The sequence below is a fragment of the Notamacropus eugenii genome, chromosome 1 (genome assembly GCF_028372415.1).
Source record: "Notamacropus eugenii isolate mMacEug1 chromosome 1, mMacEug1.pri_v2, whole genome shotgun sequence".
NCBI classification, from domain to species: Eukaryota; Metazoa; Chordata; class Mammalia; order Diprotodontia; family Macropodidae; genus Notamacropus; species Notamacropus eugenii.
Window position 1 is genome coordinate 306,932,997 of NC_092872.1, and position 23,989 is coordinate 306,956,985.

Sequence of the window (23,989 nt, forward strand, 5' to 3'; positions counted from 1 at the left end):
TGTGTGATCAGGCAAGGCTTATATCTCTGCTTCAGGGTATGTAGAGACTAGTCTAGTCCTTCAATCACAAGGAAATTGTTCACTTCTTATCACTGAGGTTTATGACAGGGAAACGTCCCTAGGTTCTCACGGTGACAAGAATACATTTTTCATCCTCCATTTAGTCACATAAACAGACTGTAAACTTCTTTTCATGACAAAATGTTACCCAGTTATTTATCACTAATTTATTTTTAAAAGCTAAATCATGTCTCTTTCTACTAATATGAATTCTATTATGGAACTAAATCTTAATCTAAATGACTACCAAGTGCAACTTTTTATTTTTGTAATTATAAAAGATATCTGTCAACTTTAACCCAAATTTATGCCTAATATGCCAAGATCTTAAACATTGCTAAAGTGTTTTCTTATACATCATTCTCTATCCAAAACATTTCAAAAGAATGTTCAAAGAAATATTATGTATATACATATTTATGTTTATGTATATGTGTGTATAAAAATATGCATGTTTGTGTATATAATCACATCTTTTAGACATAGTAAAATCACAAAGGTAGAAAATGTCAGTTATCAGTCATACAAAGGGAAAATAAGAGAGAGACAGGATTGCCTATCACACATTTTCTTAAAAGGTATTATTATTAAGTTTTCATATGTTCCATTAGGCTTTGCCAAACAGAATATTTCCTAGTTCAGATCTTCTGGTAGAGGAGGTCTTTCTCCATCCTTCGTTGCCCTCCCCTCCAACTCTAATGCCTTCCTACTGAGAACATGTCCCCCTTTTATACTATCTATGTCTTATACGTACCCTAATTATATGTTATCTCTTTCACTAGAAAGTTAACTCCTTGAAGGCAAGAACCATATGTTTACCTTTCTTAGTATCCACAGTACCTTACCTATAGTAAAAATGTTTGCTGAAAGATTGACTAACTAAATATTTTTAACTGTATTATAATGTTTTTTCTGCTTTGAGAAATCAAAGCTTAATTGTCTTCTAAACAATCCATTCTGGCATGAGTCATTTAGAAGGCAATGTATTGTTCTATAAAAAATAGAGCATACAAAGAAACAAAAAACAGGACTAGATATTACTAATTTATGGCAAACAGATGTATACACTGGCCCAGACCTGAGAGAACATGTTATCAATTTGCACTATCTCATTTTTTTTTTATTTTCAGCACCTGAATTGTATCCACACAACAAATTCAATCTTTAGGATGAATCTCTTGTAAAAAACTATAGTTACATGTATTTGTAAGAAATAGGAGACCAGATCAAAAACTGGAAAAGAAATTCTATTTCAGTGCAATGTGACAATAGCCTTCTTGTTATGTAAGCTTCTTGCTTTATAAAGTATGTCAATTTGAGCTAACAGAAGTCTCTTGTCATCTGAATTTATTTTTGTATGAGAAATAAAATTAATATACAGAAATTGCACTAATTTTTCTTCCCAGTAGTTTGAAAGTTAGACACAGATAATCATTATACCCATTTCTGGAAGGTCAATAAAAATGCAATAGGGCTTAAGGTAATTATTGCTACTACTCTGATGTTATCAAATGTCTTTGAAGACAAACTTTCCATTACCTACTGGGTGACTTAAAATTATAATGTCTAAGTATAGGTGCCTTGTGGTTATTTTTGAAAGATGAGATCATTTTAATTATTAGTTGAAAAATTAAATACAAGATTTTTTAAGGTTGTCCTTCACACACACACACACACGCACACACACACACACACACACACACACACTGGACTACACCTATGATTCATTATGTAGGACTTTCCCAGTATACAAACTATTTTCACTGATGCAAATTTACTGTAATTAACCATTTTTAAAGTTACCTGGGACACTGAGAGGCTAAGTCACTTGTCCCTGCATGATCAGACAGTTTATATGTGTCAAAGGCAGGAGAGATTCTTATTTTCACAACTCCAGGACTACAATTCCATCTACTATGCCAAAAAAAAAAAAAAAAAAGGACTATAAAATACAACATAATGGTTGACTTCTGACTGCAAAAATATAAACATTATTGTCATTAACTCCATTTAAAAAATTATTCCCAATCTTTCTGCATTGTCTATCACTACATGTTAGAGTTTTAAAATATTCTTTTTATAAACAGGGATGGTTTGAATTTTTAAATTAAAAGTGATTTAAAATTAACTTTGCTTTTTGAATATAATTGCTATCCTTGAAATTATTAAAGATCAATAATTTGGAGCTGAAAAAAACCTTAGAGAATATCTAGCCCAGCTTCTCATTTTGATCAGATGAAGAAACTGAGAAATGGAGACATTATTCCCCAAGTCACATAGGTAGGGATAGATTTGATATTTGAATTCAGGTCTTCTTCTAGAGTCCGTGCTCCTCCCTGAAACTAGGTTAAGACCAAGCAATTTCCTTGAGTTGCAGAAGAACAAATAAACAATATAGAGTCAGGTAATACTCATTTCTGGTAAATATTCTAGGGAAGGAAGTGATCTTAAATTTTTCTTTTAGAACTTAATAAGCTTAGATAATTTATTTAAGGTTATCGCTTTAAATGTTTTATTTTAATAAAAAGTGATTGAATACTCTTCTGTCCCTTCAGCATAGGTTGCATGATACTTTAACAGTAATCTCCAGCTTTAAAATCAGGGACATTCTCACAAAACCTCAGGTCTAACATTCCATACATCCATCTCAGCCTCATTTCTCTCTCTTTTTCATCATTTTTAATCCTTATACTTTTAGAGGGCTATATGAAGGAAACAAGTGGTGAGGAGAGAAAGTACATGTATAGATAGTAATGCTCACAGAACCAGAAATGTAAAACCAATATAATCACCTCTACATTTATTTTAATAAAGTTGAAACAGACATATTAAGTGAGATTTTTATTTAATTATATCAAAACATCTGGTAAAGGAAGAATAAAATTATTTTAACAACTAAAAATACGCTTTCAACTTTAAAAAACTACTCATGGTTTATTTGGCACTGATTTTGTAAAATGTCATCATTCATATAAATGTTACCACTTCAAAAAAGTATGTATGCATATCAAAACCATAATTCACTTATCAAAATAAATATAAATTATGTTTTAAGAATTATTAACACAAAATATGTCAAATCATAAAATGTCTCCTATGGAATGTGTCTATAAAGTCTGTTTTTTCAAGTACTAAATGCTAATTCAACAGCAAGGTTTCAGTAATAAAAAGAAATCAAATATGTTTCTATTTCACTTCACTTTCTTCCACAATTCTTTGATTAGGGTTCTTTTTACAACAGTAATAGCAAACCAAATATTGCTTCCAACAGCCTATAATTTTATTTAACAGGTTTCACACTTCCCCCACTCCCAACCCCCAGAAAAATGTTAGCAGCTCATTTCACTCCTGACAAAACTTAGAGTGACCTCTTGTGGCAGCTGTTCACTACAGTACCCTATAACATTCTTTTTGAGAACTGGAAACCAAAATATCTCTACATTAACACCCAAGTGTTATTAGCAATAAAAGACAAATTAAACATTTGCATACTCAAGAAATACCTCTGGGGAAATTTACTTAGTCAAATGATAACAAAAAATATGGATATTCCTTTTTACAAATAACTTGGTATTTTTTAGACTTTCTTCCCTATGGGATAATTCTAGGAAAGCCAGTACATGTATTTCTTCCACATTCTACTTCTGATATTATACAAAAGATAGAAAAAGAAGAGAGATTTCTAGGGAAGGGGGGATGTCTTGGGATAAAGAGCTCTCTGCTCAGCAATGTACTGCAGTCATTATATAATGCAGTGCAGTCTCTGAATCAAGAGTCAATCCTATTGAATTATAAATAAAAACTGGGGAGTGGGTCAGTTCAAATTTAATTACTATGAGATCTGAATTGTAAAAGTAAATATACATGGACTGTCCTGACAAATAACCCAAGAAATTGTATCTAGCTATGTATTTGCACCAATCTTTCTTCTGTAGCTGTTTACATTTTAAGAAAACCCACTTGTGCCAAGGAAAATATTCAATCATATTAAACTCAGGTACACACATTTGATTCTAATATTTCTCTTAAAAAGTTGCCTATGATTTCCTAAAAATTGATTATGATTGCTTCTTCACACACACACCCCTCTACCTTAAGTGCATATTTTTGGAAAATTAATGATGTTTCTTTTTTAAAAATAAATGCACAAGAAAATATTTAGGATTTCACTCTAAAATATAAAGTAATACATGGCTGGATGTGGTAAACTCTGAAAAGATCTGAATATCCCTAATACTAATAATTTCCTAGAATTATCCATATTTACTCTGCTTCAAAGGTAAAAGCAATAGGAGATGCTAAGTTCTATCTCTTTTTTTGCTTATGTTGTTCCTTTCAAAATATCTAGACCATTGTAAGAAGAAAAGTATTTCTTGATAATTGAATTTGTAATTTGAGAATATTAAAGATCACTAATTAATCATTAGTAGACATAAAGGAAAAGTTAATTTTTAACAGACTTTTAATAACTGTGATTTTGTGGCCTAAATTAATTATTTCTGTCCACAAATCAAGAAATTTTTAAATAACTTATTGTCAAAACTCATTATGCAAAGTTAATTTTTTTATTGCAGAAGCCCACCTTAAAGTTCCAAAAGAAATACAGATTTCTACTGAATTTTTCAATAGTTTACAGAAGTACTGAGCAAAATTTATAATAACAAAGAGATTTTTCAAACAACTTGCGTTTGGCCAAAAAAAAAAAAAAATGCCATACTGGGTTTAGGCCAGTGATCCCACCAGTCAGTAATTTTTGGTTTCTGTCTATAGTACCAAGGAACATTTTGTGAAAGAATATGACAGCTGCCTTTTATAACATTTTCTCAAAGGCAAGGGATACCTTATGAACATCTCTAACTTCATTGCCATATTTCTTATGATTCTTTTATTAGCTAAGGTATCTAAACCTTTTCTGAAGTTCATATGTTGGCCTCTAAGGAAGAGGAGTCCCATATGTTACCTATCTACTATGTTACATATTGCACTTCCTTGTATTTGTCCTAAAACATAGTTCTTGTATTCTGGAATTTAGTGAAAAACTCTGCCTTTAACCTATCCAATATCCTTTATTATGTCATAGACTTTCAGTCTGACCTGACTGAATGAAAACAGAGCACTAACAACTTTTAATCTTTAAGGAAAAGAACTTAAATTTAAGTGAGGAGAGCAAAGAATCATTAAGAATAAATGATCTCAACACATAAAAAAGTGACCCTCAAATGTAAAAGACCATAGAACTTTATAAAGTTGAAGTTTAAGGCAGGGGCACAGGGAGGAGATCATATAGATGGAATACTTTAAGCAACCTCCAGTTCTTAAATCAGGAAAACTTATAGAATCTCAGTTCTAACATTCCATACATCCATCTCAATCTTATTTCTCTCTCTTTCATCATTTTTCATCATTTTAACTCCTATATTTTAGATGGATATAAGGAAACAAGTGGTAAGTAGAGGAAGTACATGGATACTAAGCCTCTTCCTCAACTTCTAAAAACCTTCTCTAATTTTTACTCTTTTACCATTGAAGTTCTGCCAATTGTTCCTTTTAAATGCTAACAATGGATGATAAAATCTTGGGTTATGTTTCTATAAAAACAACTCTATCTACTAAGATAAAGAAGGGAATATTTCCTTGAGCTATATTATGCCACTTTTCAGATAATAAATGTTCATATTTCTTAGATATATCATTTAGAAACTGCTGTCAAACAGGAGACACTGCTATATGACAGGACACTAATGTTGTCATCGTCAATTTCCTATTTTCTATCTTTAGAAGAATTCTTCAGCTAGATGGAAAATTTTGTATTTAATGATTGATTTCAGTTTCTCTTAAGGAATATTTATGTATAATTACTTCAAAAATTACTAAGCAATCACAGAGCTTAAATAGTATAAAAGTGGAATTAAAGGGTGGTTATGGACTACCAGTGCATTAACAATATTAGAAGAGCAATCTTTGCCAAGTAAAATGTTAGTTTAGGTTCCCCATCAGAAGTAATATTAAATACCCCAAAAAAATACTAGCCAGCATGTAGAAAAGAGGAAACCTTGAGTAAGTTGGACACTAGACATAACTTAGAGAAAGCAAATATTGTATGAATGGAAGTCATGTAATTATTTAAAGTCTACCTGAAGTTAATCTTAATTTTGAAGTTTGACTAAATCAGAAGATATTAGCAAGGATTAAACATTTGTTTATCCCATATTTCTCAATTGGGAGCATAAAAAAAAACTTAGCAAAGGATACCAGAATAATAAGCCTAAATGAGGAAAACCCTCATTGCATTCTTCTTGACCAACCAGAGAAAACAGAGCCTCCATTTTTAAAGTTTTACCTGAAAGATCCTCTAAATGGACTGAATAGCATGGTGACCAATTTAACAGGCAAAGAGAAATGGCTAAGCAGATACTTCCAGGACAGAATGTCTAATTCCAGTGCATGCTGATGCTACCATTAGTATTTCCTAGCATTGTGTGCTTATTTACAATATCAATGCAAAATAATATTGTATGTAATGTCAAAATTGGGTAATCATGGCTTATCTTGGAGAATTTCTCTTAAGTCATGCCATTTAAAAAACATAATGAATGTGAAATCACTTTGAAGTACCTAAAATTGCTCTACAAATGCAAAGTTCTGGTATTTTATAAAGACTTTCTACAAAGTCAATTCTGTATTGATATCAGCTAGTTCATTAAAGCTATCCAATAAATAATGATGCTGTCATCAGCTGTCTCTCTTCTTTAGGGTTCTAGACTTTTTTCACATACATCAGCTCAAGAGCAAATACAAAGTAGATAATTCAGGGACATGATATTCTGAAATCAACATGAGAACAATTTTACTTATGTGCCATTTTTGTATGCTGAGAGGGTTAAAGAACAAGTTTCCCTGAAGTCAATAAATTATTTCATGGTCATGGAATACAGAAGAAACCTAAATTTCAGAATTATTAATCAAGCAAAGAGTCCTGTACTGATCAAACTGTTTAATTGTAGCATTGGCTGGTATTGCCATACTGCTCCAGAGGTAACTTCAGTTACTTCATGCCATCCATGTCCATAGTGATCCTTTCCACAATGATACTTAATGAAAATTCAAAATATGATTGAAATGCCTGATCTCTGATGAAAAACTTTCCAAAATACAGAGCTTATCTATCTTATCTAAAGATAAGAAACTAGCACCAAGATTTTAATAGAGTATCTTTAGGCATGACTCACAAAGTTTGAAAGTCTCAAAATTTAAAATAAAGCCTGTTATCAACTAGCACTATTTGGAAAAATATCATCATCTTACAGCATTCTTAAAAGATATCTAAAAGCAGGAAAGCCCTAAGAAATCAGTAGCAGAAGTGAAACACCACATCCTAGGAATTCATTCTCCAAATGAATTAAAAAGTAATGTGGCTGTTACTTCAGTTCTATATTTCCCCAGTTTATGTCAAAATATTCTCTGTAAATATAAAGAAGCTTTTTAAAACAAGATTTGTTTTAACTGCAAAGATCTTTTGTTAACACATACTGCCTTTCTCATTCAAGATTCAACTCAGCATACCCACAATAATCACAAGATTCCTTCCAGCTATGCCCCCTGGGGTTAAAAGCCTTTCTGACTCCTTAAACTTCGTTAAACAACTATGGCTTTAGCCACTGTGGACCTGAGGGAAACGCTTTTTTACGGAAAATTGCTCTGAAAATTTGATCAGTTCCTAAAATCTACCTGAAAAATAAAAAAGCAGAGAAAATTTTCTAAAGTAAAGTGACTGTCAATAAAACCCAATGTGAATTCCCTTCTCTAGACATCACTTTGCTGCAGATAGATGCTAAGGTACAACTTCCCTAGCTCTCCGCCCTCACTCATTCCCTCACAGTTCGCTGCTGGAGCTCTTGACAGGTGTAGGTGGGGGTGGGTAAGTGGTGGAAAGTGGGGATGGGAATTGCCCCGAAGCAACTTTCTTCCACCTGCCCAGGTCCCACACAGAACAAAAAACCTTTCAGGGGCATGGGGGTGTCTGCATCCCCCCTTCCCCCTCCGAGAGAAAGTTGAAAGGGCAGCTTATACAGATGAAGATGTGGACAGGCACAGGCACAGGTCTGGGTGGATGAAATGAGCAACTCTCCTTACCACTAGAGCGTCTGACGATGTTCTCCAAAAACGTGTTCTGCGGTGCCACCAGCCCTCTCTTGCCCCCCGGCATCCTGGGTCTGGGGAGCAGCGGCCAGGATCCGCGACGGGGGATGGGGAGGAGGAAGAGGAGGAGGAGGAGGAAAAGGAGGAGGAGGAAGAAAAGGAGGAGGAGGAAGAAGAGGAGGAGGAGGAGGAAGCAGAGAAGAGAGAGGAAAAAGAGGAGGGGGCGCGGCGACCGGGTCCCCTGACTGTGTCTCGAGCCCGACCCGGATGAGCAGCTCTGGGGAGGAGGACCAGGCAGTTCATGGTAGTAGCGCTCCCCTGGCTGCTGCTGCCCAGACTGTGGCGGTGCCGCACACGGGGCTCGGGAACTGCAGGCTCCGACCGGCACAGTGCGCCTGCGCCGCCCCCGCTGTCGCTGTCCCACGGCGGCGGCGGCTGCTACTGCTGTTGCTGCCTTGACAAGGGCTCGGCATATCTGCTCTTACTCCCGGGAGCTCCAAACCAGGGAGCCGGGGAGGGGGCTGGGGAGAGAGGGACATAGAAGAAACATACTCAAATCGCCGCCCTCTCCATTTCTCCCTGCTTGAGACAGACTAGACTTCCTCAGTCCTTGTTTTTTCTCTCTCGCCCCCACTCCACCCCACCCTTGTGTCTTAGGCAGTTGAACCCAGTCCAGCTGTGCCAACTTCTGGCGGAGGTTAGTGGTTGCTCCAGTGTTTTCTGGAGAAGGGAAGTGAGATCTGGGGAGAGAGAGAGAGAGAGAGAGAGAGAGAGAGAGAGAGAGAGAGAGAGAGAGAGAGAGAGAGAGAGAGAGAGATCTAAAGCTATTAGTCTATCAGTAAAGAATGGCCTCAATCACATCTCCTGAACATCTGTGTCCCTGGACGGTGCCTACTTCTTGAAATGGCCGTGGCCGCAGTAGAAACCGTGCTGATGATCCCTATTCTGGGACCCATTTGGACGCATCGCAGAGCAGGAACTAGAGTTGAGTGGAGCTTGGGTGAGCGTGGAGCTTGGGTGAGCGATTTCTTCATTCCACGCAGACAGATCGAATCAACAAGCATTTATTAAGCCCCTACAATGTGCCAGGCAGTGGCAAGTAAAGCTGCTACTACCTCCAGCTGCAGGAGCCTGAGTCTCCTTAACTGTCCAATTCGAAAGGAAATAGAGGTGCTCCGACTAATGCTGATGTGACGCTCAGTTTCTTTACATCTGCTCAGTCCTGTGAAAAGGGTGAGAAGTGCAGGAAGATGTTTAAAAATTAGCAAGCGGCAGGCTGACAGGTGAAAGTGGAGGAGAGATACTGCAACAAGAAGCTATTGCTAAGAATGCTGCTTACTAAGCTGGGAGAATGCATGTAACAATTGCCCAAAAGTTACCAGGAAGGTTCCCGCACCTAACTTGAGGAGACGTGGAGGGGAAAGAGTGAATAATTTCTGAGTGCTAAAGAAGGGACTGGAAGATGTGCGGCAGGGTGATTAGTAGGAATAGGCGTAAGACTTTCTGAATTGTGGGCAGTGCACTCGAGAAAGAAAGAGAGGCTCAAAGAAAGAACTGCCTGTATTGAGCACTACTTTGGGCCTTGATACCACAGGGAGGAAAAATGATGTGCTAAGGCCCTGAATCTGCTTGACGAGGACAGAGCAGGGAGCAGAAGGAGAAGAATTGATAACTGCACACCATCTATAGGAGTTTGGGACTTAAAACTGTCCACTCCCTCCACCCAGTCAAACTTGCTGATCTGCTCCTCGGCATTATGGCTTAGGTGATCCCCGAGTCCCAGATCTAGAGAAGGAAGAGTGAAAGAGGGGTGGGGGAGATGAGTATAATCATCGCTGAGCGGGACTGGCTCCCATACCCGCAAAAGGGAGCTGCGGAAGCCTATCGGGTCTGGGCACAGGTAATAAAAACCAGCTCTGGGTGTGTGAAGAAAGAGTGGGATGAGGCATGCCCTCTACTGCACTTAGGAAAAGGTTTGTTGGAAGAAACAAAAGACGCCTCTTGTCATACAAGACAAACCTTGCCAGAAACTGAGGGCGTTTCTTTTAACAGTGAGGGGGCTTGGGGCTCACCTTGCCACCTCCTACCCAAAAGAAGAGGAAAGAGAGCCCATCTAAACCTGTTTAGAGAAAGGACTTCTCTCTCGCCGGCGAGAGCTCCAGCAGCGACCAGAGACCATCCCTCCCATTTCTGGCAACCCAGTTCGGTGCCTATACCATTGCTTATTATTGGGGGCGGGAGAGAGAACAGTTGTTACACATCTGAGATCTGCTTGGGTTTATCATTTTCCTTCCCCTGCCCCCACCCCCCAAGTCTTCCTTCCACACTGCATGCAAGCAGTTTGTTCTGCACGGATCCTTGCAGTAAGAAAAATCTAGAGAATCTTTTTCCAAAGAGTAAGGAATCTAACCAATTCACACTTTAAAATCTCAGACCTACTCAAAGAACGAAAAATACATATGTACATCTTTTCTTAAGTGGAGGTAGATATTTTACATACATAGTGGTTTGCATGTTTTAATAACATGCTGTGGGCGCTGTTGTATTCGTGAGTTGCACCTGCTACGGGCACAGGAACTGAAAGGGGCGGGAGCTTCTTTGCAGCTAAGGCCAGGCAGCTAGCCAGTGACTTACTCTAGCAATGCTCTGTAGTGAGTTGGCTAGGCCAGATTGCCCCCTCCTGGTGTCTTTTTTACGCTCCTTTCTTTCTGACCAGGCTCATGTAGGTCTAGGAACTGGCCATTTGTAGGCTTTAGTCAATGAGAAAGAGGAGGAAGAAGAAAAGGAGAAGGAGGTGGAGGAGGAATTCCACAAAGTAGAAAAGGGGGGGGGGGGGGGGGAAGTGTGAAACAGGAACTGTATTACTTGTAGCTTGTATTTAAGTATTTAAAAAATTCAGAATAATACTTTCAAAGCTATTCTTCTTGTCTGGTTCCCTCTAAATTTCTTTCTTTTCCTTTCTGTTGATTTTAAGATGCTTCAAAGACCCTTATTTATTTATTTTCTCTTTAAAATAAAATTTGGCAAAACAATCACTAGTGCCCCCTTTCTCTCCCATAAGAAAATAAAAACACTATCCTTATGTAATAAATCATAGTTAAACAAAACAAATCAATGTTTTCCATGTCTAAAAACTTTATGTATGAACCTTGGAACTATTACCCCTCAGTCAGGAGATGAATGTTTCAGGCTTCATCATGTATCTTCTAGAGTCTTGATTGGTCATTACACTGATTAGAGTTCTTAAGCCCTTGAAAGTTGTTTTCCTTTGCAGTGTTCTGTTTTTATGAAAAATGATCCAATCCTGTTTACTTCACTCTAAATTATTTAGATAAATCTTCCCAGATTTTTCTGAAATTATCCCTTTCCTTACTTCTCATGGCTCAATAATTCCATTACATACCTTAATTTGTTCAAGCCTTTCTTTAGTTGATGGGCCTTTCCTTTGTTTCTATGTCTGCTATAACAAAAGGAACTACTATAAATATTTTTGTATATCTTTTTTCTTTTTCTTTGATCTCATTAGGGCATAGTTCTTATAGTGGTATCTCTAAGTCAAAGAGTATATACAGTTTAGTAATTTTTTTTTACATAGATCCAAATTGCTTTCCAGAATGTCTTCATCCATTCATCATTCCAAAAGCAGTGCACCAATATGCCTATATTCCTGACACCCTTCCAACAACTGTCATTTTCTTTTTCTTTTTTATAATCTTTGTCAGTATGGTAAGGTGTTAAAAATTATTCACTATTTGAAACTTTTTTAAAATAGCTATAGATCTCTTGGATCACTCCATTTAGAAAAATGCTTTTCCATATCCTTTGACCATTTATCTAATGGGGAATGATCATCATTCATGAACTTTAAATAGTTCTTTATATGTTCTATGTTTTTATCAGATAAACTTGGCAAAATGATTTATCCCAAATAGCTGTTTTCCCTTCTCATTTTAATTGCATTTGTTTGTGCAAAAACATTTACATTTTATATAATCAAATTGTCCATCCTCTCTGCCCCTTATCTACTCAAGATATCTTCCCCTATCTAACTGCAAAAGATCTTTTCAATCTGACCTTTTATATCCAGGACATATACATTTGGAGCTAACTATAGTTTGTGGCAGAAAATTTTGGTCTAAATCTAATTTGTGCCTGAATACTTTCCAGTTTTCCCAGGAGATTTTTGTCAAATTCTAACTCCTTGCCCCAGCAGATTTGCTATTTCAAGACACTCTTGAAAATCTAACTTCAAGAATTTAAATTAGAGGTTAAATGAGAGATACTTTCTAGTAGATGTAAATATGAGGAAGGGTCAAATAAGACACTGTATGTGGAAGCAAACTCATAGTAGACAACATAGAAGTGTGCATATGCCCGTGCTTCTTGTTCACCTCTAGGTTTTACTTAGCGTTCAACTGTCCACTATAACAGTACATCTCTGAGGATTTATTTGCATAAGGTTGAAAAGCTGCTTAAGGAGGAAAGGGAGAGGAGTCTCGTCTACCTCCTTTGGACCCTATCTTTGGAATATGGGCATCCCACTCTTTTTCAGAAACTCTTCTTCTTTCACTATCCTGACCTAATCTCTAGTTTCCACCCTCTGTGAAGTGGAAGAGAGGAATCTGTTAGCATGTGTGAAGCAGAATTATGATAAAGGCAATATGACCAGCCCCCATCACCACCATCACCATCCCTAACTAGACAATAATGATATTGAGCCCAGTGGAATGGAAGTCACACTTTAAAAACAAAAACTTATTGTGAAAAGTTTAGAAAATATCAAAATGATCTTCTCTCCTTTAGTCAGGAACCCAGGGCCAGAACAAAATCCTAACAATTTTCCAACAGTCTATTTTCCTCTATCCCTTTATTTTTCTCTCTGCAAGCCCTGCTGGTCATTGCCCTTCCCTATGGCTTTCCATTCACAATAATGAAGCACACAAATCAGAATCACATGCTGAGCATCTCTCCTCAAGCCACAAAAGACTCTGTCCAAACCTCTTGCCTTGCTGTCTTCTTCTCCTCCCAAGATTTCTGCTCTGCCTGTCTTTTAAGATACAGGGAGAGCAGACTCTATTTTCCCAGGATAATCATTTCAATACTATACCCAGAGACTCACATAAATATATATTGCACTTTATTTCTGCTACCAGAAACTGATCTCCAATACTCTACTACATCAGTATTTCCCATCTATTGTAAATAGATTTCTATTCCATATTATTCTTATCTGAGTATATTAGCTCACTATTCCCAAAGAGGATACTCTTTTAGTATATTCATGACATATTCATAATTACTTTCAGAAACTGCCTATTTTATTTTTCTTCAGATAAAACTGAAGTATTACCTATCCATCTTATGTATTTATTAATAATCATCTAAAGTAATTTTTATTAGTTTATAAAGGATTATAAAAGTCCTTTGGGATCATATACTTTTTAATGACAGAATTATAGACTTTCAAAAGGACTTTGGAAATTGTCTAATTTAACCCCAACATGGCATAGAGTAATTGCTAGAGCACTGGACCTGGAGTAAGGAAGACCTAGGTTCAAATCCTGTCTCAGATACTAGCAATGTAACCCATAAAAGTTTATCCTCTCTGTGCCTCAACTTCCTCATCTACAAAATGGAGGAGAGGTGAATTCTGTGGGCTACAGAGTCCCTTTTAGCTCTTAAATTCATGAACCTTCTATTTTTAAAATATAAATTCTGCTATGAACCCTCTCCTCTTTTCTCTCTTATCTCCCGTGAATTCAGCTATCACCTCTATACAGATAATTCTCAGATCTATATATCAATCTACCATGTCTCTCGAGTCCCAGTCTTGCATCCAAATATCTATTCAACATTTTCCACTGGGATATCCAATAGATTTCTCAAATTTAGCATAGGATCATGGAATTATTTAGAGAGCTGGAAGGAACCTCAGAGGCCCTGTAGTCAATTCCCTCATTTTACAGATAAGGAAACTGAGGTCACATAGTCAACTAGCATGAGAAATGGGATTTGAACCCAGGTCCTCTGACTAGAGAACCTTTTCATTATGCTGAGACAGATTTTGTTATCTTTCTCCCTGACTCACCTTACCTCCCAATTTCCCTATTTCAGTTGAGTCTACCATTTTACCAGTCACTCAAGTATCATCCTTGAATTTTCATTCATGCTCACTTCATATTGCCAATAAGTCTCCAAATCCTATAAGTTCCACTTCCTCCTCAATATGTCTCACACTTAATCCCTTCTCTCTACCTCACACCACAACCCTTCTAGTCCAGGCCCTCATAACCTCTCACCTGGATTATTGCAGTAGCCTCCTAATTGGGATCCCTGTATCTAGTTCCTTGTCCAGTTCAATCCATCTTCCACGGTATTGTCACAACAAAATTCCTAAAGCAGGAATGTGTGAGATGATGTCACTCCATTGCTCAAGAAAGCTTCAGTGGTTCACCATTATGTTGAGAGTAGAATATTTAGTCATTTTGCATTTAAATTCCTTTCTAATCCAACCCCAGGCTATATTGACTGGTGGGACAGTACTCCACTTCCTCCACTTTATGCTCCTAACAAACTGGTCAACTGTTCCCCATCTACAACATTCTATCTCCTTCTCACTCCATAACCTTTGAACAAACAATTCTTTATGCCTGAAATGTTCTATCTCCTCACCTTCACCTCTTTAGAAACCTTAGTTGCCAGCAAGGGCCGATGCAAGTACTAGATCATTCAAGACCTCTTTATATTCCCCAACTTGTCAGTATTAAACTTGCCCCCATCATTGCATATTGTATATATATACATATATATATATACACACACATATACATTATGTGTAATATATATATACATATATATCACCTATATTTGCTTAACTGTGAACATATAAGGTAAGTTTCTTGAAAGAAGTCTTTTTCTGACTTTTGTCTTTATGGCCTCAGTGAGTGGTATGTGTTCAGTCATTTTCAGTTGTGTCCAACTCTTCATGATACTAATTGGAGTGATTTGCCCATTCCTTCCCCAGCACATTTTCCAGATGAGGAAATTGAGGCAAACAGGATTAAGTGACTTGCCCAGAGTCATATAGCTAATAAGTATCTGAGGTCAGATTTGAACTCAGGAAGATGAGTCTTCCTGACTCCAGGGCCAGCACTTTATCCACTGTGATAGGTAGATATATGAAGCACCTAGCTACCTCACAAAAAAAGGAGGTAAATAAACACTTGTCAATTTATGGAGATCAAAGACCTTATATGATGTCCAAGATCATACAGGTAAATTGGTAATGATATCAGGACTGGAACCTACATCTCTTAATTCACAGGAGAACATTCTTCTAACTATCATAGGTTTTAGAACTGGAAAGCACCTTAGTAATCATCTAATCCAATTCATCATCACTTTCCCAACACTGAACTGACAGGTTATTTTGGATTTTTTTTAAAGCTATAAATCAAGTGTAACAGTGGATAGAGTGCTGGGCTAAGAGTCAGGAAGACCTGAGTCTAAATTCAGTCCCAGTCATACATGAAAGTGGTGTGATTAAAGCTAGATTGTGTGGTTAAATCAAGACATGCCTGATGTTTAGTGGGGCCCATAAGGAACTTAGAATATTGGTGCTGGGGGCAGCTTTATTAGGATTCCATCAAGATACCTTTTGTTAGTGCAAAAGAAAACACAACAAACACCAAAGGACGTAGGTAGACATCATTTATTTTTCAGTACTAAAAAAAAGTGGGGCATGAGGAAATTCTGGAAAGAGTTTTGAAACTATTGCAACTCAAATCAGAGTTAGATACAACAAACCCTGACTTAACTGGTTCTAAGGAATAGGTTGGTAGACTGCAAAACAGAAATTCTAGAATGCTTTGCCATCAGTAACTATATGCATTAGACAAACCACAGAATTTATCACATGAGAAGAGGGTAAGGGAGCAAACATTTTATTAAACACCTACTAGTATGTACCAGACACTTTTTACAAATATTCCTCATTTTGTCTTCACAACAACCAGTACCAAGTGGTTTTGATGATTGCTGCTTTGAGATCTGGTATGGCTATGCCACCTTCCCTAGCATTTCTTTTCATTAATTCCCTTGATATTGTGAATTTTTTTGTTCTTCCAGATGAATTTTGATATTATTTTTTCTAACTCTAGAAAATAATTTTTTGATAGTTTGATTAGTATGACACTAAATAAGTACATTAATTTAGGTAGAATTGTCATTTTTATTATTAGATTGACCTACACATGAGCAATTGATGTTTTTCCAATGACTTAGATCTGACTTTATTTGCGTGAAAAGTATTTTGTAGTTGTATTCATATAGTCCCTGGATTTGTTTTAGCAGGTAGACTCTCAAATATTTTATATTGTCTACCATAACTTTAAATGAGATTTCTCTTCCTATCTCTTGCTGTTGGGCTTCGTTAGTACCATCTTTATAGAACATTGATAAAAATCAATATTAACTGAAAAGATACTCCCTGCAATTACAATAGCTCTCATCTAAATGGTTGGACAAATTATTAACTCCAAAATATGGGAAACAGACAAATGAATAAAGTCATGTATGAGTCAACAGTGTGACATGGAAGCCAAGCAGAGTAATGGTATCCCAGGCAGCATAAAGGAAGAAAGAGTGTCCATAAGGATGAAGTAAAAGGTATATTGCAGTGCATTTGTCTTGGCTGGGTCCCATTTGAAATACCTTATTAATTTCAGGCCAATTTTAGAAAACTGAGCACATTTAGAAAAAATAACCCATGTATGTTTCCCCTCACTAGAGGTCTACAAGCAAACACTGGATGAGTACATGTCTGGTGTGTTATAGAGAGAATTCTTGTTCAGGTACAGCTTGAATTTGACTCCTCACAACTTTTTTGGCTCTGATATTCTGTGACTTTGTGATTTTGATATTGAATTTGACATTGATTTTTACTTTTGCGATAATCAGTCAATGATTTCACTATGCACAGAGACAGATGATTCTGAAAAAAAAAAACCCTATTACATAGGTAACCAGTAGTTTCCTGTCAAGGTGTAGTCAATTTCATTTTTTTTCATATTATGATTTATCCTATGTCTAGTGTCTTTTAATTCTTTTCTGAAAGAAAATATTTATTATACACAGGACTGAAGCTTTTGAATAGTGTTCCAAGTCTCCCACATCTTCTCCAACATTTTGAATAGTTTATTTGTTCAACACTAACCTCTCTCCTGACCTTTAGTCCTATATTTCCAGCTTACTGTTGGATATGTCAAACTGAATGTTTGGAGATGTTTTAAATTCAACCTGTTCAAAAAATTGACTCTCATTATTACCATTTCAGATAAAAAGCTTGACCAGTGCAAAATAGTTGACGCAAAGAAGGTGCCAAAAAAAGGTCAAAAACCAACTCAGCTAGTTTTACTATCTAATTACACAACAGTCAAATCAGCATAAGAATAATACTCTTTCCAGTATCTACTATGCACCAGGCATATGTAAATGACAAATGAGTTGTATAGACAATAAGTCCTTTATAAGTTGAAAGGAAAGGGAAATCCTCATAAGCTAAGGTAGTAATGAAAGGCACGATGGAGCAGGTGAGACTGGAGCTGGGCCTTGAAGGATGGCTATGAATTAAACAAGTAGAGAGAATATGGGAAAGAATCAAGGGTGGAAAAAACAGACTGAGTTGTCATGGAGGTGGTTAAGAGCAAAACATGAACACAGTGGACAGCCCAAACAAGATGAGGTAAAAAGTATGGGGTATTACAATAGTGGGAGACTGGATTTAAAAAATTAGATGAAGGGTGGAGCCAAGATGGTGGAGTAGAAAGATGCACATACACATAGCTCCGAACTCACAACCCACAGAACGGCTAGAGGGGACCAACTCACGGTGAATTCTGCACCCAGAGGCCACGGAATATTGGAGCGAGGGAGATTTCTGTTCCGGAGAGACCTGCAAACCTCTCACAGGGGGTCCTTCGCGCTGTGGACTGGGCGCCAGGACTGGGAGCTGAGTGCAGCCCTGCAGCGGCCGTGACACCGTGAGGAAAAGAACCGAGCGGGCTATGGAGACGGGATATCCTGCGGCCACACGGGTCCCTCCACCAGGGACCTGCAAACCTCTCGCAAAAGGTCCATCGCGCTGCAGACGCGGAGCCCAGCCCAGACCTGCGGCGACCACGGCTCCAAGAGGTACAGATCCGAGCAGGCTTCAGGACGGGATCTCCAGCGGTGGCACAAGCCCCCCCACCCACAGGTGATGAGGGTCGGTGAGAGAGTCACTTTGGCGGGTCGAGAGGGGAGTGGGTGCCCCCATGGCTCGGGGCCCCCCCAGGAGATAGAAGCTGAGAGGCGGCTGCAGACAGGGGCTCCCCAAGCAGGTGGGAGCCTGGATCCATTGTGGAAGGTCTGTGCATAAACCCCCTGAGGGAACTGTGCCTGAGAGGCGGCCCTGCCCCGACCTGACCATCTGAACTTAATTCTCACACTGAATAGCAGCCCTGCCCCCACCAAAAGCCCTAAGGTGGGAAGCAGCATTTGAATCTCAGTCCCCAAACGCTGGCTGGGAGGACCAGGAGGTGAGGTGGGTGTGAGGAGAATATTCAGAGGTCAAGCCACTGGCTGGGGAGAATGCCCAGAAAAGGAAAAAGAACTAAAACTATTGAAGGGTACTTTCTCGGAGAAAAGACACTTCTTCCCTTCCTTTCTGATGGGGAGGAACAATGCTTGCCATCAGGCAAAGACACAGAAATCGAGGATTCTGTGTCCCAGCCCACCCAATGCCCTTGGGCCATGGAAGAGCTCAAGAGGAATTTTGAAAATCAAGTTAGAGAGGTGGAGGAAAAACTGGGAAGAGAAATGAGAGGGATGAAAGAGAAGCATGAAAAGCAGATCAGCTCCCTGCTAAAGGAGAACCAAAAAAATGTTGAAGGAATTAACACCTTGAAAACTAGCCTAACTCAATTGGCAAAAGAGGTTCAAAAGGCCAATGAGGAGAAGAATGTTTTCAAAAGCAGAATTAGCCAAATGGAAAAGGAGATTCAAAAGCTCACTGAAGAAAATAGATCTTTCAAAACTGGAATGGCACAGATGGACGCTAAGGACTTTATGAGAAAGACAGATATCACAGAACATACCGCGCAGATTCGAAAAATGGAAGATAATGTGAAATATCTTATTGGAAAAACAACTGACCTGGAAAATAGAATCAGGAGAGACAATGTAAAAATTCTGGGACTACCTGAAAACCATGATCAAAAGAAGAGCCTAGACATCATCTTCCATGAAATTATCACAGAAAACAGCCCTGAGATTCTAGAACCAGAGGGCAAAATAAATATTCAAGGAATCCGCAGAACACCGCATGAAAGAGATCCAAAAAGAGAAACTCCTAGGAACATTGTGGCCAAATTCCAGAATTCCCAGGTGAAAGAGAAAATATTGCAAGCAGCTAGAAAGAAACAATTCAAGTATTGTGGAAATACAATTAGGATAACACAAGATCTAGCACCCTCTACATTAAGGGATTGAAGGGAATAGAATAGGATATTCCAGAAGTCAAAGGAACTAGGACTAAAACCAAGAATCACCTACCCAGCAAAACTGAGTATAATACTTCAGGAGAAAAAATGGTCTTTCAATGAAATAGAGGATTTTCAAATTTTCTTGATGAAAAGACCAGAGCTGAAAAGAAAATTTGACTTTCTAACACAAGAATGAAGAGAACCATGAAAAGGTGAACAGCAAAGAGAAGTCATAAGGGACTTACTAAAGTTGAACTGTTTACATTCCTACATGGAAAGACAATATTTGTAACTCTTGAAACATTTCAGTATCTGGGTACTGGGTGGGAGTACATACACACACATGCACACACTCACACATACATAGAGACAGAGTGCACAGAGTGAATTGAAGAAGATGGGATCATATCTTAAAAAAAAAAATGAAATCAAGCAGTGAGAGAGAAATATTGGGAGGAGAAAGGGAGAAGTTGAAGGGGGCAAATTATCTCTCATAAAAGAGGCAAGCAAAAGACTTATTAGTGGAGGGATAAAGAGGGGAGGCAAGAGAAAAACATGAGGTTTACTCTCATCACATTCCACGAAAGGAAAGAATAAAATGCACACTCATTTTGATAAGAAAACCTATCCCATAATACAGGAGAATGGGGGACAGGGGCACAAGCAGGGTGGGGGGGGAGGATGGAGGGGAGGGCATGGGGAGGAGAATGCAATCCGAGGTCGACACTCATGGGGAGGGAAAGGACCATAAGAAAATAGAAGTAATGGGGGACAGGATAGGATGGAGGGAAATATAGTTAGTCCTATACAACACAACTAGTATGGAAATCATTTGCAAAACTACACAGATTTGGCCTATATTGAATTGCTTGTCTTCCAAGGGGAAGGGGTGGAGAGGGAGGGAGCTAAAGAAGTTGGAACTCAAAGTGTTAGGATCAAATGTAATGTTCTTACCACTGGGAAATAAGAAATACAGGTTAAGGGGTTAAGACAGCTATCTGGCCCTACAGGACAAAAGAGAAGACGGAGACAAGGGCAGGGAGGGAGGAGAGAGGAGAGAGCAGATTGGTCACAGGGGCAACTAGAATGCTTGGGTTTGGGGGGGGAAGAGGATAAAAGGGGAGAAAATTTGTAACCCAAAATTTTGTGAAAATAAATGTTAGAAGTTAAATAAAAAAAAATTATCTAAATATGGAAAAAAATAAAAAAAATAAAAAATTAGATGAAGGCTGGATGATATGAGGCTTTAAGTGTCATGCCAAGAATTGAAAATTTTAACATTATCCTCTAAACATTATTGTTCAGTTGTTTCAGTTGTGAATGACTTCATAACTCCTTTTGGTATTTTCTTGGGAAAGAAAATCTTTCTGAGTGAAATGGCTTGGCATTTCCTTCTCCAATTCATTTTACAGATGAGGAACTGAGGCATATAGGGTTAAATGACTTGCCCTGAGTCACACAACTAGTTTCTGAAGCTCAATTTGACCTCATGAACATGAGTCTTCCTGACTCCAGGCCTGGGGCTCTATCCACTGTGCCACCTACCTGTTTTGTGTAAATATTGGGAGCCTGTGAAAATTTGTACTTGCTAATTGTGTGACCTCAGGGAAGTTCTATAACTTCCTTAGTTTCAGTTTTCTCATCTGAAAAATATGGATAACATACTTGTTATGATTATTATTATTTATTATTTATGATTATTTATTATTTCCTAATTAACAATATCATTATGACTAATAAACTCTAATATACATAAATGCATGTTATTATTATTTTTGTTATTATAGAAAATTGTTCTCATCTTTTTTGCTGGAGTTCAGATCAAAATGGTCCTGAGGCAAATCACTATGCTATTATTCTTTAATATATAATAGTCTACAGACTATTATTACACCAGTGTATAACTTTTCCATAATTAAATAAAAGGATTAGGATGTAAGCTCATTTTCTATAGCTTCCTTAAAATCGTGCTTGGTGCAACTTGAGCAGCAGGCAGGACAATAAGGATGATATGTACAATCCTTTCTACATATAATTTTGATTTCTTATAGATCACTACACAGTGGATCCCTAAATTCTTAAAGCTATTAAAACTTAAAACTGCATTAAGACTATTGGGACCTCAGGTATTTTGAAGGCTTTTTAGCTAGCATATAGTGTGTATTTGGTATGGCAATAGTGATTTAAAATGCTAAATTTTTAGGGATTAATGTTTATGTCTGAGTGATTATGAACAAAGCTTATTTAGTCTGCAATAATGCTCTGCCTTATTGAGTCCTGTAGGATATTTTGAGGTCTATATTGTTAATATGGAGATTGATTATCTGTCAGTTTATAAAAGATAGTTATTGATCTATAATTCTAACCAACAGGTCATGTCTTACTAGATATGTATTTAGTAGATGCTGGATTTTTGCCATCTATACTGAAATGTTGCAGTTTCTACTGTTTCTCTGAATCATCTGCATTAATCACTAAGTCCAAGTTCCTTAAGGATAGTCATTCTATAAACTTCTCAGTGGCCACAAAAATCTCTCCATTTCCAGAAATAAACCATGACAGCTATTTGTTTGTCACTTTTTGATATATATTGTTGTCTCAGTTCATGTAGCTATATTGTTGTCTGGTGCAGTGGATAGAGCGCCAGTGCAGGAGTCAGAAGGACTTGAGTTCAAACCTCAGACACTTGACACTCACTAGCTGTGTGACCTTAGGCAAGTCACTTAACCCCAACTGCTTCATCCTGGGTCATCTCCAGTCATCCTGATGAATATCTGGTCACTGGATTCAGATAGCTCTGGAGAAGTAAGGTTGGCGACCTTGCACAGCCCGCCCTCACTCAAAACAAAGTCAAGTACAAGTCATGTCATCCTTTCTCTGACGGCATGGTCTTCTTCAGCAGCGAAGGATGAACACAATATTGTTGTCTGAATTCATGTGGATACAGGATCTCTAGGGCCCCTTTGATTTCTCTTTTGAGTCTCAGTCATTTTGTAGGTTCTGCCCACAGTTGCTTTTTATTATTATAATTATTTCATTTGACAATGACTTTACTATATTTGTTAGCAACCTATTATCAGGCAATGAAGTGATGCCTTCTTTTTGTAAATGTTTTTGTAGAATTTTTATCTGCGTATCATGTGCTTTAAGAATATCTAGCAATACTCTTCTTTTATGGGAAGGAAATATTCACCTTTCTGCATTGGCATTTAGAAGGATGGGTCCCCTATGTTTCATTAATATTGTATGGGCTATTAGAGTAACCCCACATCCATTGAAAACTGGAGCAATATACCTAAGCACCAGCCCTCTGACACTAAAGGGTACATACTGTGAGGAAGTAGGACTCCTGACCAGCTGAATGCTAATCTTTGATGGTGGGCACCCGTGTGAGGAGAGGAGTTTGTTCAGAGGACTGGAGAATTTCTTAACTTTTAAATACAACCAGCAGCACTCAGTCACAGAAATGTAGAGTGAACTCTATGTCCTCCAATACATCCTACAGCTACATAGACTGCTGAGATTTTGCTCACTCCTAGTTTGAGGTGAGCTCTTATCTTACTCCCACCCAAAGAGTTCATTTATTCTTGTGTATTATTTGGTCTTTCTAATCTGCATAATTGGAGAAGGAAATGACATACCACTCCACTATCTTTGCCAGGAAAACCTTAAATGGGGTCACAATTGAAATGACTGAAGAACAACAACAAAAATCTGCATAACTTCCTGATTTCTATTTATTGCTTGTTTTGATAAAGATGTTTACTAGGTATTCGTGAAGGTTTTTTGGTGGGAGGAACTGGCAAATGTCAGCTAAGCTCTATCTTCCCTTTGAGAACAGTCAGGAAAAATACAATTTATTCTGAATCTATTATATCCTTACACTATCAATATTTGATGTGTGAAAAGATGTAATTCTAGCTCAATATCACTTTTGAAGATAGGTGAGGGAAGGAGTGAGTGGACATCCAGGCATTTCTCTTACTCTGTACAAAGGTAAAAATCACAGTTTCCCTTAGAATAGTGAGCCAAATCCCAGATCAGATATTGTTTCATGACCAATTGAATCCAGTTGTCTCTATATATTAACACAGCCCATGAACATATATTTTACTCACAGATATTTTCCAAATCTATCATGGTCTATTTTATAGTTATGAAAGTATACATTAAGATGGATGTTGCATAAATGTTAATCACTCTAAGTGTTTTTCCAATTTCTATTTCAAGATGCCAATAAATCTTGAGATGTTTAGTAATAGTCTTCT

The 23,989-nt window shown here is 37.6% G+C and overlaps 1 protein-coding gene across 1 annotated transcript in view; it reads right to left on the reverse strand.

Moving 5' to 3' along the window:
* KCNH5 (potassium voltage-gated channel subfamily H member 5) overlaps nucleotides 1–8,554 on the reverse strand; it is a 492,146-nt gene extending 483,592 nt beyond the window's left edge. The window contains exon 1 of the mRNA XM_072629412.1: nucleotides 8,194–8,554. Within this exon, the coding sequence (XP_072485513.1) occupies nucleotides 8,194–8,266 (73 nt within the window). The 5' untranslated portion in view covers nucleotides 8,267–8,554. The remainder of the gene's footprint in view (nucleotides 1–8,193) is intronic.
* Nucleotides 8,555–23,989: the final 15,435 nt, after the last annotated feature.